Below are 12,431 nucleotides of genomic sequence, written 5' to 3' on the forward strand. Positions count from 1 at the left end.
GGTCCTGGAGGCCTGTCCCCTAGGGAGCAAGACAGCCGCAGGACCTCTGGCTCGATCCAGTACACCATCTTCCCAGCAGGAGCCTGGCTGCTTCTTAAAGAGCAGATCCCTCAGATAGTGGGAGCAAAGAGCGCTAAGGCTGCTCTTCCAGACTCACAAGGCCAAAGGTATCTATGGCTTTGGGAACTTGGCCTTGGAATCTCGCTTCTTAATGAGCAAGTCCTTAAGAATCTGCTGGCTTTCAGCACAAGACTGATGAGCAGTCACTTAAAATCACAGGTATGAGAGTGTCTGTGCATGGGGCACGTGCGTGTCTGGGCGTCTTACCTGACTTTCTTCCTACACTGTAAGCTGTGGATGCTGACACCACAGCTGGACCTCCCCTTGTGTCCCTGCAGCCCAGACTAGCGTCGTGAGCTGAGCAGTTACCTGGGCCGCATCCAGTAATCCAGCCAGGATGCAGGCCTAAGACAAGAAGCCTTTCGCTCCAACTCAGGAGGAGGCTGCCAGGCTGCAAGTCCAGACACTGTGTGCACAGCAGCCCATCCTCTCGCTGCTTTCCCAGAGGCGGGGAGGCCAGCCACCCAGCCACCTACCTGTCGCAATGCCTCCATCTGCTCACTGGCCGCCTTCTTCTCAGACGTGCTGCTCTTGAGCTTGGACTCGGCCAGCTCCACCTCGGTCTGCAGCTTGTCCAGCTCGGAGATGACCTGGTCACGCTCACTCATGATGAGCTTGTACTCGCTGTACACTGCGTCCCGCTCCTCCTTGTACTTCTCTGACTCCTTGGCAGTTTTCGCCTGCGTGGTCCTCAGCTCCGTCAGCTCCGACTGCAGCAGCTCCATCTCCCACTGCAGGTCCTTGTTCTGGGCTGTGGCCTTGTTCAGCTCATGGTGGATCGCCTCGAACCTGGGGGGGGGGAAGGCAGCCAGGACGTGGGTGGGGGTGGGGAGGTAGAGACTGACGCGGCCAGCTCCACCGTGCTGGACAGTCAAGCATGAAGTTCCGAGTGAGGTCATTCTCCACACCCCCAAGAGAGAAAAGTCACGGAGTCCCAGTGCCCCTGGACCTGGAATTTTTCTCAGCTTTTACAAATAGAAGTTGAACTGAGGACTTCATGCCCTCTGCTCTACTAGAAATAACAGCATATTTCTTCCACAGTCAAACTACCGTACATTATTAAAACCAAAAACCAAAACAAAACAAACAAACAAAAGTGCAAGAATCGTAGCATATGAGAGAGAATTTTACAATTATGTAATCCAACCATCTCATTTTACAGGTACAGACGATAAGGAGATACAGGTGACTGGCCCAAAGTCACTAGGTCAGCATGAGAGCACAGCTCAGCCCTTTCAAGCCAGGAGGCACCTTCCACCCAGGCAAGCCTGACTACGAGAGCCTGTAGCTCTAGGGCCGCATTTCTGAAAGTGTGTTCCTTAGGACACCCATCCTGCACAGTGCCCCGTTAAAAAACAAACACAAAACTGTGTTTGTTCTCTGATGACTTATGTTTAGGAAACAATGCATTCTGTGTTCTCCTCTTGGAAAGGCTAGCGCTCGGTACCAGAGTGAAGGCTCTGAGAAGTCCTGTGGTACAGACACCTGTCTGTGCACAACCCGGCAATTCCCAAACCTTTTTCTATCCAGAGAACACTTTTCATATGAAACTGATGAACGCTCCAAGGGACCGATAGTCTGCAGGAATGTACCTGACGAAATGCTGTTTGAGGGGAGGGCTCACGTCCCTGCAGATTATATACCTTAATTAAAAAATGAAATTTTAGAAAAAACAATGCCTAGGACAACTAACTTTCCCATTTGCTAGGTGGGTGACTGACACACAGGGGGCAAGGCTCGTGGGGAGACCTAGGAAACCAGATGATCAGAACACCCCAAAGTTGTGCACACTGGAGGAAGAACAACCCCCAAGACACACTAAGTATCAAGAAAATGTTTCCTGACTACAAGTATTTTAGGATGAGAAAACACCATCTGCTGTGCTGTTTCACTCTGGAAGTGCCTGGGAGCCTTGCAGCTCCCCACGAGCCCAGGGGAGCGTGGCCCCGGCGCTGTCCTCCCCCTGCGGCCTCCCACTCCTACCTCCGCAGGGAGAGGGCACACTGGTGCTGCAGCTGGATGGCCGTGTCCCTCTGCTGGGTCAGCATTTCCGTCTGCTTCAGCAGGCGCTGGTTCTCTTCCTCCAGCTGCTCCAGGCGGCTCAGGTCCGAATTGTGGATGGCGACCTTCTCACTGTACCTCTTCCGCAGGGCGTCATAGTCCTTCTTAACCACCTCCAGCTTGTCCATGGCCGTGTCGTACAGCTTGTTGAGAATTTCTGATGACCCGTTGTGCTTCAACACCTGCGGACCACACAGCTACACTTACCGAGGGTCCGAGGGCAGGAGGAAGGTCAGACTGATGATCTCACCTCCCTGCGTCTGGGGGTACAACTGATGACCAGGGCGGGGAGGCCACGCCGTCTGGCCTTCGGCGTCTCACCGTCTGATTCCACAGGCCCTAGTCTCACTGGGTGATTCATTCCTTCACAGACATTTCTTAAGGAGTGTGTGGAAGTTCCCTAACAGGCCTGAGACCTTTCTCCTTACCAAGGCCAGCTTGCACGTTGCCTCTTGGCTGGGGCCTAGGAACTGGAGTGGCAAATAGATCCCTACACTCATCTAAAACTTTCCCCGAGTGGCGAGGGCTCCCTGTGCCTGGACCCGACGGACAGTGTGACGTAGGCTGAGCACCTGCTTCCTCCTGGGAGTCTGAAGTCTCCGTACGGACCAGGCAGCAGTGCCTGTGGGGCCAGCCCCCAGGACAAACCCTGGGTAGGGAGGACCTCATGGCTTCCCTGGGAGCAATGCTTCCCACGGGCTCCCACGAGTCGGTGCTGTGGCATCTGACACGTCCTGTGTCACTCACTGCACAGGGAGGACTTTTGGAACCTGCACCTGGTTTCCTCTGGACTTCGCCCCACGTACCTCTCCCCTTTGCTGATTTTAGTTTGTGTCCTTTTGCTGAAATAAATGTTAGTTGTGAGTATGATTATAGGCTGAGTCTTGTGAATGAATCCTCGTGGCAAATCACCAAACCTGGGGGCGGTGTTGGGGACCCCCAACACACGTACCTGGCATGTTCTAGATGCTGGTGATGCCAGACAGGACGTATAAAGGCTGTGGCTTATGGACCTTTTGTCCTCAGGTGAACATGTGAACGCACAGGTGGACAGACTGGTAGGTAGGTAAGTAGGTAGGTAGACAAAAAGGTAGAGAGTGAAATAGACCAAATAAAATAACTTCTAAGCATAATGAAGGCCATCAAGGAAATAAAATATAAAATAGGGTACTGAGCTGGAGATTTCTGAGCAGCAGAGTAAAAGGTGTGAGAGAGGCTAAGGCCTGAGGAAGCCTTTCTAAGGTGACTTCTGAGCTCAGAGGCAGCAGCCAAGAGCACACCCGGCAGAGGGGTGAGCAAGTGCAAAGGTCCTGAGGGAGGAAATACCAGAGTGTTCTAGGCACAAAGAAAAGGCAGGACAGAGTAACTGGAGGCCAGTGAACAAGGAGCAGTGGGTTCAACAGGAGGCTAGAGAATTGGGCAAGGTTTCAAGGCTTCCGGCAAAGATAATATCCTGAGGGAGATGAGATGGGAATCGTAGGAGAGCTTTAAGCAAGAGAGTAAATTACAGGTTCTAAAGTTCACTCAGGGCACTATTCTAGAGAATGAAATACAAGAAGACCAGTTCAGAGGTTGTCGGGGGCCCTTTGACTTCTGCTAAGCACCTCAGGGGATCTGAGCCCCTGGGCGGGTCACTCCACATCTTTGGCTTTCAGTTGTTGTATTGGTCAAATGGCAGGACTGAACCAGAAAAGCTTGCTTAACCATGCAAGCTCCCACAGTGCAGAAATCACCGGGCTCATTCACCATGGACCCTGAGTTATCAGAAGATCTCTGCAGCTCGGAGAATGAGAACCTGGGACTCGTAAATACAAGCAAATCTCGGTTTATTGTGCTTCGCAGGTTTTGCGTTTTTTACAAACTGAAGAAAAAACCCTCCACCAGCAACAGGTGAGGGCTGGCTTTCCTGCGGTGGTGAAACAGAACCCACAATATCTCCGCAGTACGCCTGTACTCCATTTGGAGGCAGGGTTAGTCCTCAATAAATACGACTAACACAGAAAGCCAAGGAAGACCTCATGTAGACATCAGAATCATAGAGACATGGAAAGTGAGATCCTTCCTCTAAGACCTAAGCATTAGCTCCTAGGACTACAGAATATTGGAGAGGAAGGGAATCTCAGAAATCAACTAATTCGGGTCTTTCAGGCTATTTTTTTTTGTTTTGTTTTTAAAGCAAAACTCTTTCCTTCAAAGGAAATCTTACAAGGACACCGAAATACAAAACTCATTTTAAAAACCGGTACATAGTTCCTTGGGCAGTTACAATATTCATTGTTTTGTAAAAATGCTTCACTGCTACAGACAGCACTACACACTGAGAAATATCCACAAAACCATTGACTGAGCCCCACTTTATCATTTAAAATCTTTTTTTTTTAAGTGGAATATCTTCCAAATATACAGAAAAGCATAGCAAATAATGTAGCAAAATCTTAAGTACCCAACACTTAGCTCTAATATTAACATCATGTCATATTGTATCAAATTGTTTTCCAAAGAAATACAATATTACTGGTGTTGCTAAAAGATCCAATGTGCCCTTCTCTTATCTCACACTCCTCTCTTCCCCTCCAGAATTAATCACTTCCCTAAATTTGCTGTCAACCATCTCAATGCACAATATTTTATTTATACTACTTAAGTTTTCATAAAAGTCTCTAATGGCATATTATGTGTGCTTCTTTTTACTCAATGCTGCTTTTGAGATTTAGTCAAGTGATGCAGGAAGTGTTACACTGTGTGAATACATCACACATTCGCCATTTCCCGTTTGATGAACATTTACATCATCTCCACTTTTTTTTTTTCTGTTATAAATGATACCTCAGAGAACACTACTGTACACATCTCCTCTCCTGCATCCGTCAGCTTTTTCTCTAGAAGTGGAGTGGTCAAGTGTTGGGATATGGTCTTTTTCTACACTTACTGGACAACATCAAATTGCTGGACCAACATAGGATCCACCACCAGCTGTGGGCAAAAGGTCTGAGAGTTACTGTTCTCAACACATCCTCACCAAGATTTCATGTGGCCAGATTTTTCTTTTAATTTTTAATTGTGGTAAAATACACATGACAAACTGCCTGTCTTCGCCATCTTTAAGTGACATTTCAGTAGTGTTAGGTATGTTCACGTTGTTGTGCAACCACTCTCCAGAACTTTCCATCTTGCAAAACTGAAACTCTGTCCCCATTGAACAATAACTCCCATTTCACCCCTCCCCCACCCCTGGAAGTCACTCTTCTACTTTCGGTTTCTGTGAATCTGACTGCTCTAGGTACCTCATATAAATGGAATCATACAATATGAACCTTTTTGTGACTGACTTATTTCATTCAGCATAGTATCCTCAAGGTTCATCCATGTTGCAGTATGTGACAGAATTGCCTTCCTTTTAAAAGAATACATACATACTCCATCGTATGTACTATACTTTGTTTATCCATTCATTTGACAAAGGACACCTGTGTGGTTTCCACCTCTTAGAGATCATGAAACAGATATTTTAAAGTATTGCCAATCTCATGGAGAGAAAAATAAGATCTTTTTTTAAGCTGCATTCCCAATTACTGAAAACACAGAGCAACTTTCCTTATGTTTATTGACTATACACATTTTCTCTGTCCTCTCCCTCTTTCTGTAGAATTTAATTTTAAATTCCAGGTACTAATCCTTTCCCAGTTATATTTATTATAAATATCTCCTCCAATAGGTGGCTTTTAAGTTTTCTTGCAGTCTTTTGTTATACTAAAGCTTATATTTTAATACAGTAAAACCTAGCAATCCTTTCCTTTATGGTTTGTGCTTTGTGGTTTAAATAAGTTCTTTCCTTCCTGCCTTAAGACCATGAAGATATTCTCCTGTTATTTTTTCTAAAAAGCATTAGCTTTACTTTTTACATTTAAATCTTCAAACTATCTGGGATATATTGTGTATGGTGGGAGATGAAGATATAACATTATTCTTTTCCATAAATCACCAGACAAATGAGACTAAGCCCCTGAGTACAGGACAAACTAAGGACACATGAATTTGTCCAAGTGCAGACAACGAGGGTTGGAGGACACCAAGGGCATCACCTAGACGCTCTGCCCACCACTGAGAGGTGAGAAGGGCGCCCCACAAGAACACGTGCCCACATGGGCCCAGTACACACAGCGCCAATGGAGAGCTCACCTGATTTCCAGGTCAATCACACCTGGAAAAGGTCCAGCTTCTAGAAAGAACTGCCCTGATTTGTGGGCAGTGCCTCAAACATTTAGATTAAAAATCACTTCAAATGTTTTACTCTCTAAAACATCCCCTAATGGAGAGAACCCCAATGACTCCAAATGAGTCAAGTGGTTTGCCACAGAACAAAGACACTGCTGCCTTTCCGGGAGTTCCCCACAAGGTGGCAGCCCTGGGTAGACCAGCCGAATGCTCTGGGCAGTTGTCCCACCTTCCAAGCTTCATTAAGAAACTAAGGTTACAGGCTGCCTTAAAACAATGCAAAGACCTCCTTCTGGGGCTCGGCCCAGCAGAGCCCACTTTCAGGGTCCACAACAGAATCTGGAGTTCATATCATGGCTCGGCCTTTCTTCATGGGGAAACAGTCCCCAAAATGCCCTAACCATGAGGAGTTTGGACGGGATCAGCACCAACACGAGAATCCAGGGAATTCAGAACAGAGTGAATCCTGCTGTCAGGATGGGTTACAAGTTCCGAGTGAGATGGGGCTGCTCAGGGAAAATCCCAGAGGAGACCCAGGGATCCTTTCTGATGCTCAGGCCAGCTCTGATAACACGGTGAGACCCAGGAACAGAAAGGACCCTGGGAAATCAGGCTGAGACCCTGTGCTGCGTGGGCCATGGCTCCACCCATCCCACCGGTGGAAACTGCAAGAGATGGCCTTCCTTATCGTGAGCTGAAATCCACCTTCTCAAAGTCCAACCTCTCGTTCTCAGTCTAGCCCTGGAGTCACGGAGAACAATCTTTTTCCACAAAACAGCATCCACACATTCAAAGAGGCTCATGGGCCCCCAGACACTTCTCCACTTTTCTCTACAAGCAGGGCTCAGAGTCATATCTTTGCTAATGTAATCAAAAGTCTCTGGAGAAATTGGGGGAATCATAGCCACTGTTAACTCCAGAGAATTTGAAAAACTATTTGTCTAGAATTTTTCCTTTTTATCATTAGATTGTGTTCTTAGTAGGAAGCTCCACACATGCGCGTGCACACACACACACACACACACACACACACTCCTCTACCTGCAACAACAGTTAAATGTCTAGCTTCCCAGCTAAGGCTAGAATGGAAGTCCAAGTGAAAATATTTAAATTTGGCCCAGAATTCTCAAATGACTGCAGCGGTCAACTTCTCTCAGGCAGCCACAGTCTGTAGCAATGACCCCGCTCTGGCTTGAGAGAAGGGGCTGAAAGTGGCCCAGGGGAGGCACGAAGCCACGTTCTGGTTCCATCCACACAGCAAGACAGCCACCGTGGGAGCTGCTCTCCCCAGGGGGCCACGCAGAGAACCACCCTGGTCCTCACTCTCCTCTCTGGGCTTCCCTGTGAAGTGTGCCTTGCAGACACTCAGCAACCCCTTTCCTGGGATATCTGGGAAAAGAAGTCAACTTGCATGAATCACCAAAGAAAAAAGTGTATTTAAAGACAGAGGACAGGGCCAGGAGGAAGACAGAGAGGTCTCCTGGGGCCTTTTAAGTTTCCCAAATAAACAGGCAGAACCTCTTTAAAAAAAAAAAGCATTGCTTTGGACCCTGCAATTTTACCTCTAAAAATCAAACTTCAGAAAACATGCAAAAAGGAGCATAAGGACATATGTAAGTGTGCCCAACAAAAAATCATTTATAATAGGGAAAAGTGGAGACAACCAAGATTCTCAACACACAGAGAATGCGGTGAATAAATTCATGACACCTAAACTATGAAATATCTTGTTGGATGCTCCAAATTAACAGAAAATAGAAGGAGACCCAAGATATATTATAAGGCTAAAAAAATAAATAAATAAGCCAGGTGAAAAAATACAAACAAAACTTAGTTAACAAATATATGGTGATGGAAGGGGAACTGACTCTGGGTAGTGGACACACAATGTGATTTATAAATGATGTAATACAGAATGGTACACCTGAAATCTACATAATTTTACTAACAACTGTCACCCCAATAAACTTTAATTAAAAGAAAAAGAAAAAAAAACCTTAAGTATAACAGAAAATGTCTACCAAGCTACACTCCACTGGATAAGAGGTCGGTCATCTCTAAGGAGTGGACACTGTTGTTTGAAGTTCTTTCCTTTTTTAACCAAAGAATATGTATTATTACAGTAAAAAAGATGCAAAAATATCTTCTGCGTTGTGCCCTAGGATCTCTTGGCCATTTCTGACGAAACCTAATAGAGTCTAGAGGGCACATTCTGACTGTGGTACCCCAGGGGACTGCCATGCTGTGACCCTCTCCCCTCCCGTCCTCCACCCATGCACCACATGCATGCACACAGAAAGACCACCTGTCTGCTGCTCTCATGTGGGAGAGGGGCCAGGCCCCAGGCCCGTGGTGCCCCCACCTACCCAGGGCTGCCTCATTTCCTCAAAGATAAATCATGCAGAGGGTCAGGGAGCCCCACAAATCCCTCAAGCAAACATGCAAGTCAAACAGCACCATTTACCCGGCAAGGGCCTCTTCAAGTTAACAAGGCGTGGGAGGAACCAGGCAACAAAACCGGCCTTGTCCAGCAAGGTCAACCTTTGCCCTCCAACCCTGTGGGGAGGAAACCTGCAGCCACCCCCATGTCCCTTGCTTCCTCTGCTGCTGGCCTACCCAAGACCTGAGCTTTCCACAGCCCAGGCGCCTATCCCTGACCTGGTAAAGGTGAGAAGGCCCTGGGAGGGGAGAGCAGGTGGCCCTGTGAGCTCAGAGATCCACCCCCACCCTCACCCCACCCCCACTGCGACAGCGGCAGCCGGCCTCCTCTCCTGGTGGGGTCCCGAGGTAGTACTTGGTAAGGGGCAAGCTCTTAGGGAAACTCTTTGACCACTGTAATAAACTACCTCCCAGGGGTCACAGCTGTAGCAAAAGAATGGAGGACAGGAATGGGATGAAGAGGTGGGGAGACAACCTTCCCGTGTCATTTGTGGAGAGAAAAGGCAGGGGGGATGGGTGGGGATAACCTCGGTCTGGCTGTTTGCACAAGCTGTGAAAAGCCCAGGGAAGACAGGGGACGGGAGGCAATGAACTTTCATACCTTGAGAGGGCAGATTTTTGTTTTTTTAATGACAAGGTGATAACTGGAGTCTTTATTTTGAGGTAATTTCACATACCATACAACTGACCCCTTAAAGTACACAATTCAGTGGTTCTTGGGTATATTCACAAGGTTGTACAGCAACCACCACTATCTAATTCCAGGCCATTCTCATCACCCCCGAAAGAAAGCGGTACCCACTAGCAGCCTCTCCAGCCTCCCATCCCCCCAGCTCCAGGCACCCACTCAGCTACTGTCTGTCTCTATCGAGTTCCCGGTTCTGGGCATTTCATATGAATGGAATCATATAATACTTGGACTTTTGTGACTGGCTTCTTTCACTTAGCATCATGTCTTCAAGGTTCGGCTACACCTACACTGTAGCAGGTACCAGTACTTTGTTCCTTTTTATGCTGAACAATATTCCGTTGTATAGAATGCACCACGTGCTATTTATCCTTTCATCAGTCAATGGACACTTGGGTTGTTTTCACTTTTTGGTTATTACGAAGAATGCTGCTATAAACATTCACCTAAGGTTTTGTGTGGACATGTGTTTTCACTCCTCTTGGATTTATATACCTAGAAGCGGAACTGCTGGGTCATCTGGTACTACGTTGAATAATTTGAGGAACTGCCACATTGTTTTCCAAAGTGCCGACACCATTTTACATTCCCACCACCGGTCTGAGGGCCATGACTACGCCCCATCCTCGATGAGGGCAAATTGTAATCCAGCCTTCTTAGGACTCGAACACAAACAGCACAGCAAACGTAACGAGTGCTTCACACAGGTAGGCACATGCTATCGCTGCTTGACATGCACTATCTTTTAACCTCCAGCATAACGGGATGACACCAACTTGGCAGCACTGAGAAAGCCCCACTCTGCCACTTTCTAGCAAGGCTGTGAGATTTCCCTTAGACTAAGATGAAACCACAAACACATTTGAAAGTATGAATCACTCAAAGGAAAATACAATCCAAACAAACCTCACGGCAAAAGGTTAACTGAGCCAGTTTGGGGAGAGGGGGAACGGAAGTCAGCACACAAATGAGCAAGGAAACAAAATGGGGTGAAGGGGGCGGCACATGCCCTCAGATGGGATCAGCCAGCACTCACGGCCCCCATGTGGAAAAGGGTCCCATCCCCTCAGCGGGGGATGCCCTGGTTCACCAGAGCCGCTTATCCTCACCTGCGTCACACACTGGATGTCTCCAGGGGATTTCTTTGGGGGTAAAATGGTTAGCCTCTAAACAGCTGAAAACCTGTAGTCCTAACATTTGCACCAGGGAGCGCGTGCACATGCAGGACGAAGGGTCTCTGCAGGCGAAGCATCAACGTAAGCAGCATGGCACTAACTAAGCACAGGCTGGTACAGCCTCTTGGAACCTCATTTCACCCTTAAAGCAACGCCTCCAGAGCAGCGCCCACCGCCAGTCCGGGATCGTTAGAGGGATGGGGAAAGGGAAGGGGGGCGTGCTGAAGCAGCTTCTGAGCTCATGCAGCACGTCAGCAGCAGGGTCTCCCCGGTGCTGCTGGGAGACTGCAGCTGGACTCCTGCCGCCCTGGCCTGTACTTAAGACAACCTTTCCCATTGCCAAGGTTCCGCCGAGGCCTACCATCTCCCGCCCCCACAGCTGACCCCACACAGCCAAGTCCCCTAATCAGAGGGCTCACAGAAAAGACGATGGGTATCTCCAATTATATCCAGCTTCGGGTCCTCCCCTGAGACTGAACTGGTATTCCACGTAAGACTTCAACAAAGATCAGAGAAAGAAAATCAAAGACAGAAGCTAATTATTCAGTAGAATATAGTTTATAATGAGAAAAGACAGAAAACAGCCCAGGGGTCAGTCCATAGGAAAGTGGTTAAATCAATCGTGGCATTTCTCTGTAACTCAATACTCTGCGACAGTTAATCTTTAAAAATGAGGAAGTAGAATTTGTACTGAAATAAAGCTGCACATGATATATTCAGCAAAAAAACAATGTTAGCAACAAAATGAATGGCAGGCTTCCATTTTGTGAAATAAATTAACAACATATTAGGGTTCTATGTGCACAAATTAAAAATCTCAAACTGTTCACTGGTCGTGCATTCACGGCAGTTATTTTTTTGGAGTGAGACAACAGGGAGAATTCTACTTTTTATTTTTTAAATGTCTGTATTGTTGGGTTCTTTTATTACGTTACCTAATGCCCATTAATTTTGCAATTAAAAATAGTATAATCATGAAAAGAAAGCCCTGCCCTTCCAGTTTCTGAATAACTTCAGCTTACAGCCATGGGGGCGGGCAGAGCAGGATGGGGGGCATCAGAGCCCACACAGGAGGAGGGGCCCCGTGGCCTGAGGCCCGGGGAGGGAATGCATGGAGCATGAGGGCCCGAAAGGGTGAGAAGGGGGATGGCATGGGGAAGGGGGCTGCAGAGCGGATGGGAGGAGGGCATGCAAGGGGGTTGAGCAAGCAAGTACATAAATGCAGAAGAGCAACCAGGTTTTGCAAAAGGGAGTTACAACACGGAAAGAGAGAAAGTTAGAATGAACCCTGTGGTACTGCAGTATTGGAATGGAATTGGAAACGTTAGTGTGAACTCATGGTTTTTGGTATATACATTACATATTGAAGATACAGACATAGACATAAGGGGGAGAGAGAAACAGAGAGACACCCATAAACAGAGGTGGCGGGAGGACTCAGGTATTCCCTACTCTGTCCACTGAGAGGGCCTGGGAGCAGCGACACCCCAGTAGCTATGAGCACACTCAGCACTCAGACCAAAACGGAAAGAGGACTCCTGGGAACAATGTCTGATTTCCAGGGCGAGGACGGGTAAATTGTAAGCTTGGAACATCTTCTTGTGCCAGAGAGCAAGGAAGTCCTCTAAGAGTAAAGAGAACATGCCAAAAAGATGGAGGGGCTGCCACAATGGGTTTTAACCCACCGAATGAAACAGGAGGCCATGACGAGGTAGGGAGATAAAGAAACAAAG

General features: G+C 47.5%; 1 protein-coding gene across 4 annotated transcripts in view; it reads right to left on the reverse strand.

Annotated features, from left to right (window-relative positions):
* DLG5 (discs large MAGUK scaffold protein 5) overlaps positions 1 to 12,431 on the reverse strand; it is a 121,210-nt gene that overhangs the window by 47,971 nt on the left and 60,808 nt on the right. For all 4 annotated transcript variants that reach the window (XM_081074163.1, XM_081074161.1, XM_081074164.1 and 1 more), the window contains exons 6-7: positions 2,104 to 2,363; positions 597 to 909 (exon numbers count right to left, since the gene is read on the reverse strand). In XM_081074163.1, the coding sequence (XP_080930289.1) occupies positions 597 to 909; positions 2,104 to 2,363 (573 nt within the window). The remainder of the gene's footprint in view (positions 1 to 596; positions 910 to 2,103; positions 2,364 to 12,431) is intronic.

Source organism: Rhinolophus hipposideros, assembly GCF_964194185.1.
Source record: "Rhinolophus hipposideros genome assembly, chromosome: 15".
NCBI lineage: Eukaryota > Metazoa > Chordata > Mammalia > Chiroptera > Rhinolophidae > Rhinolophus > Rhinolophus hipposideros.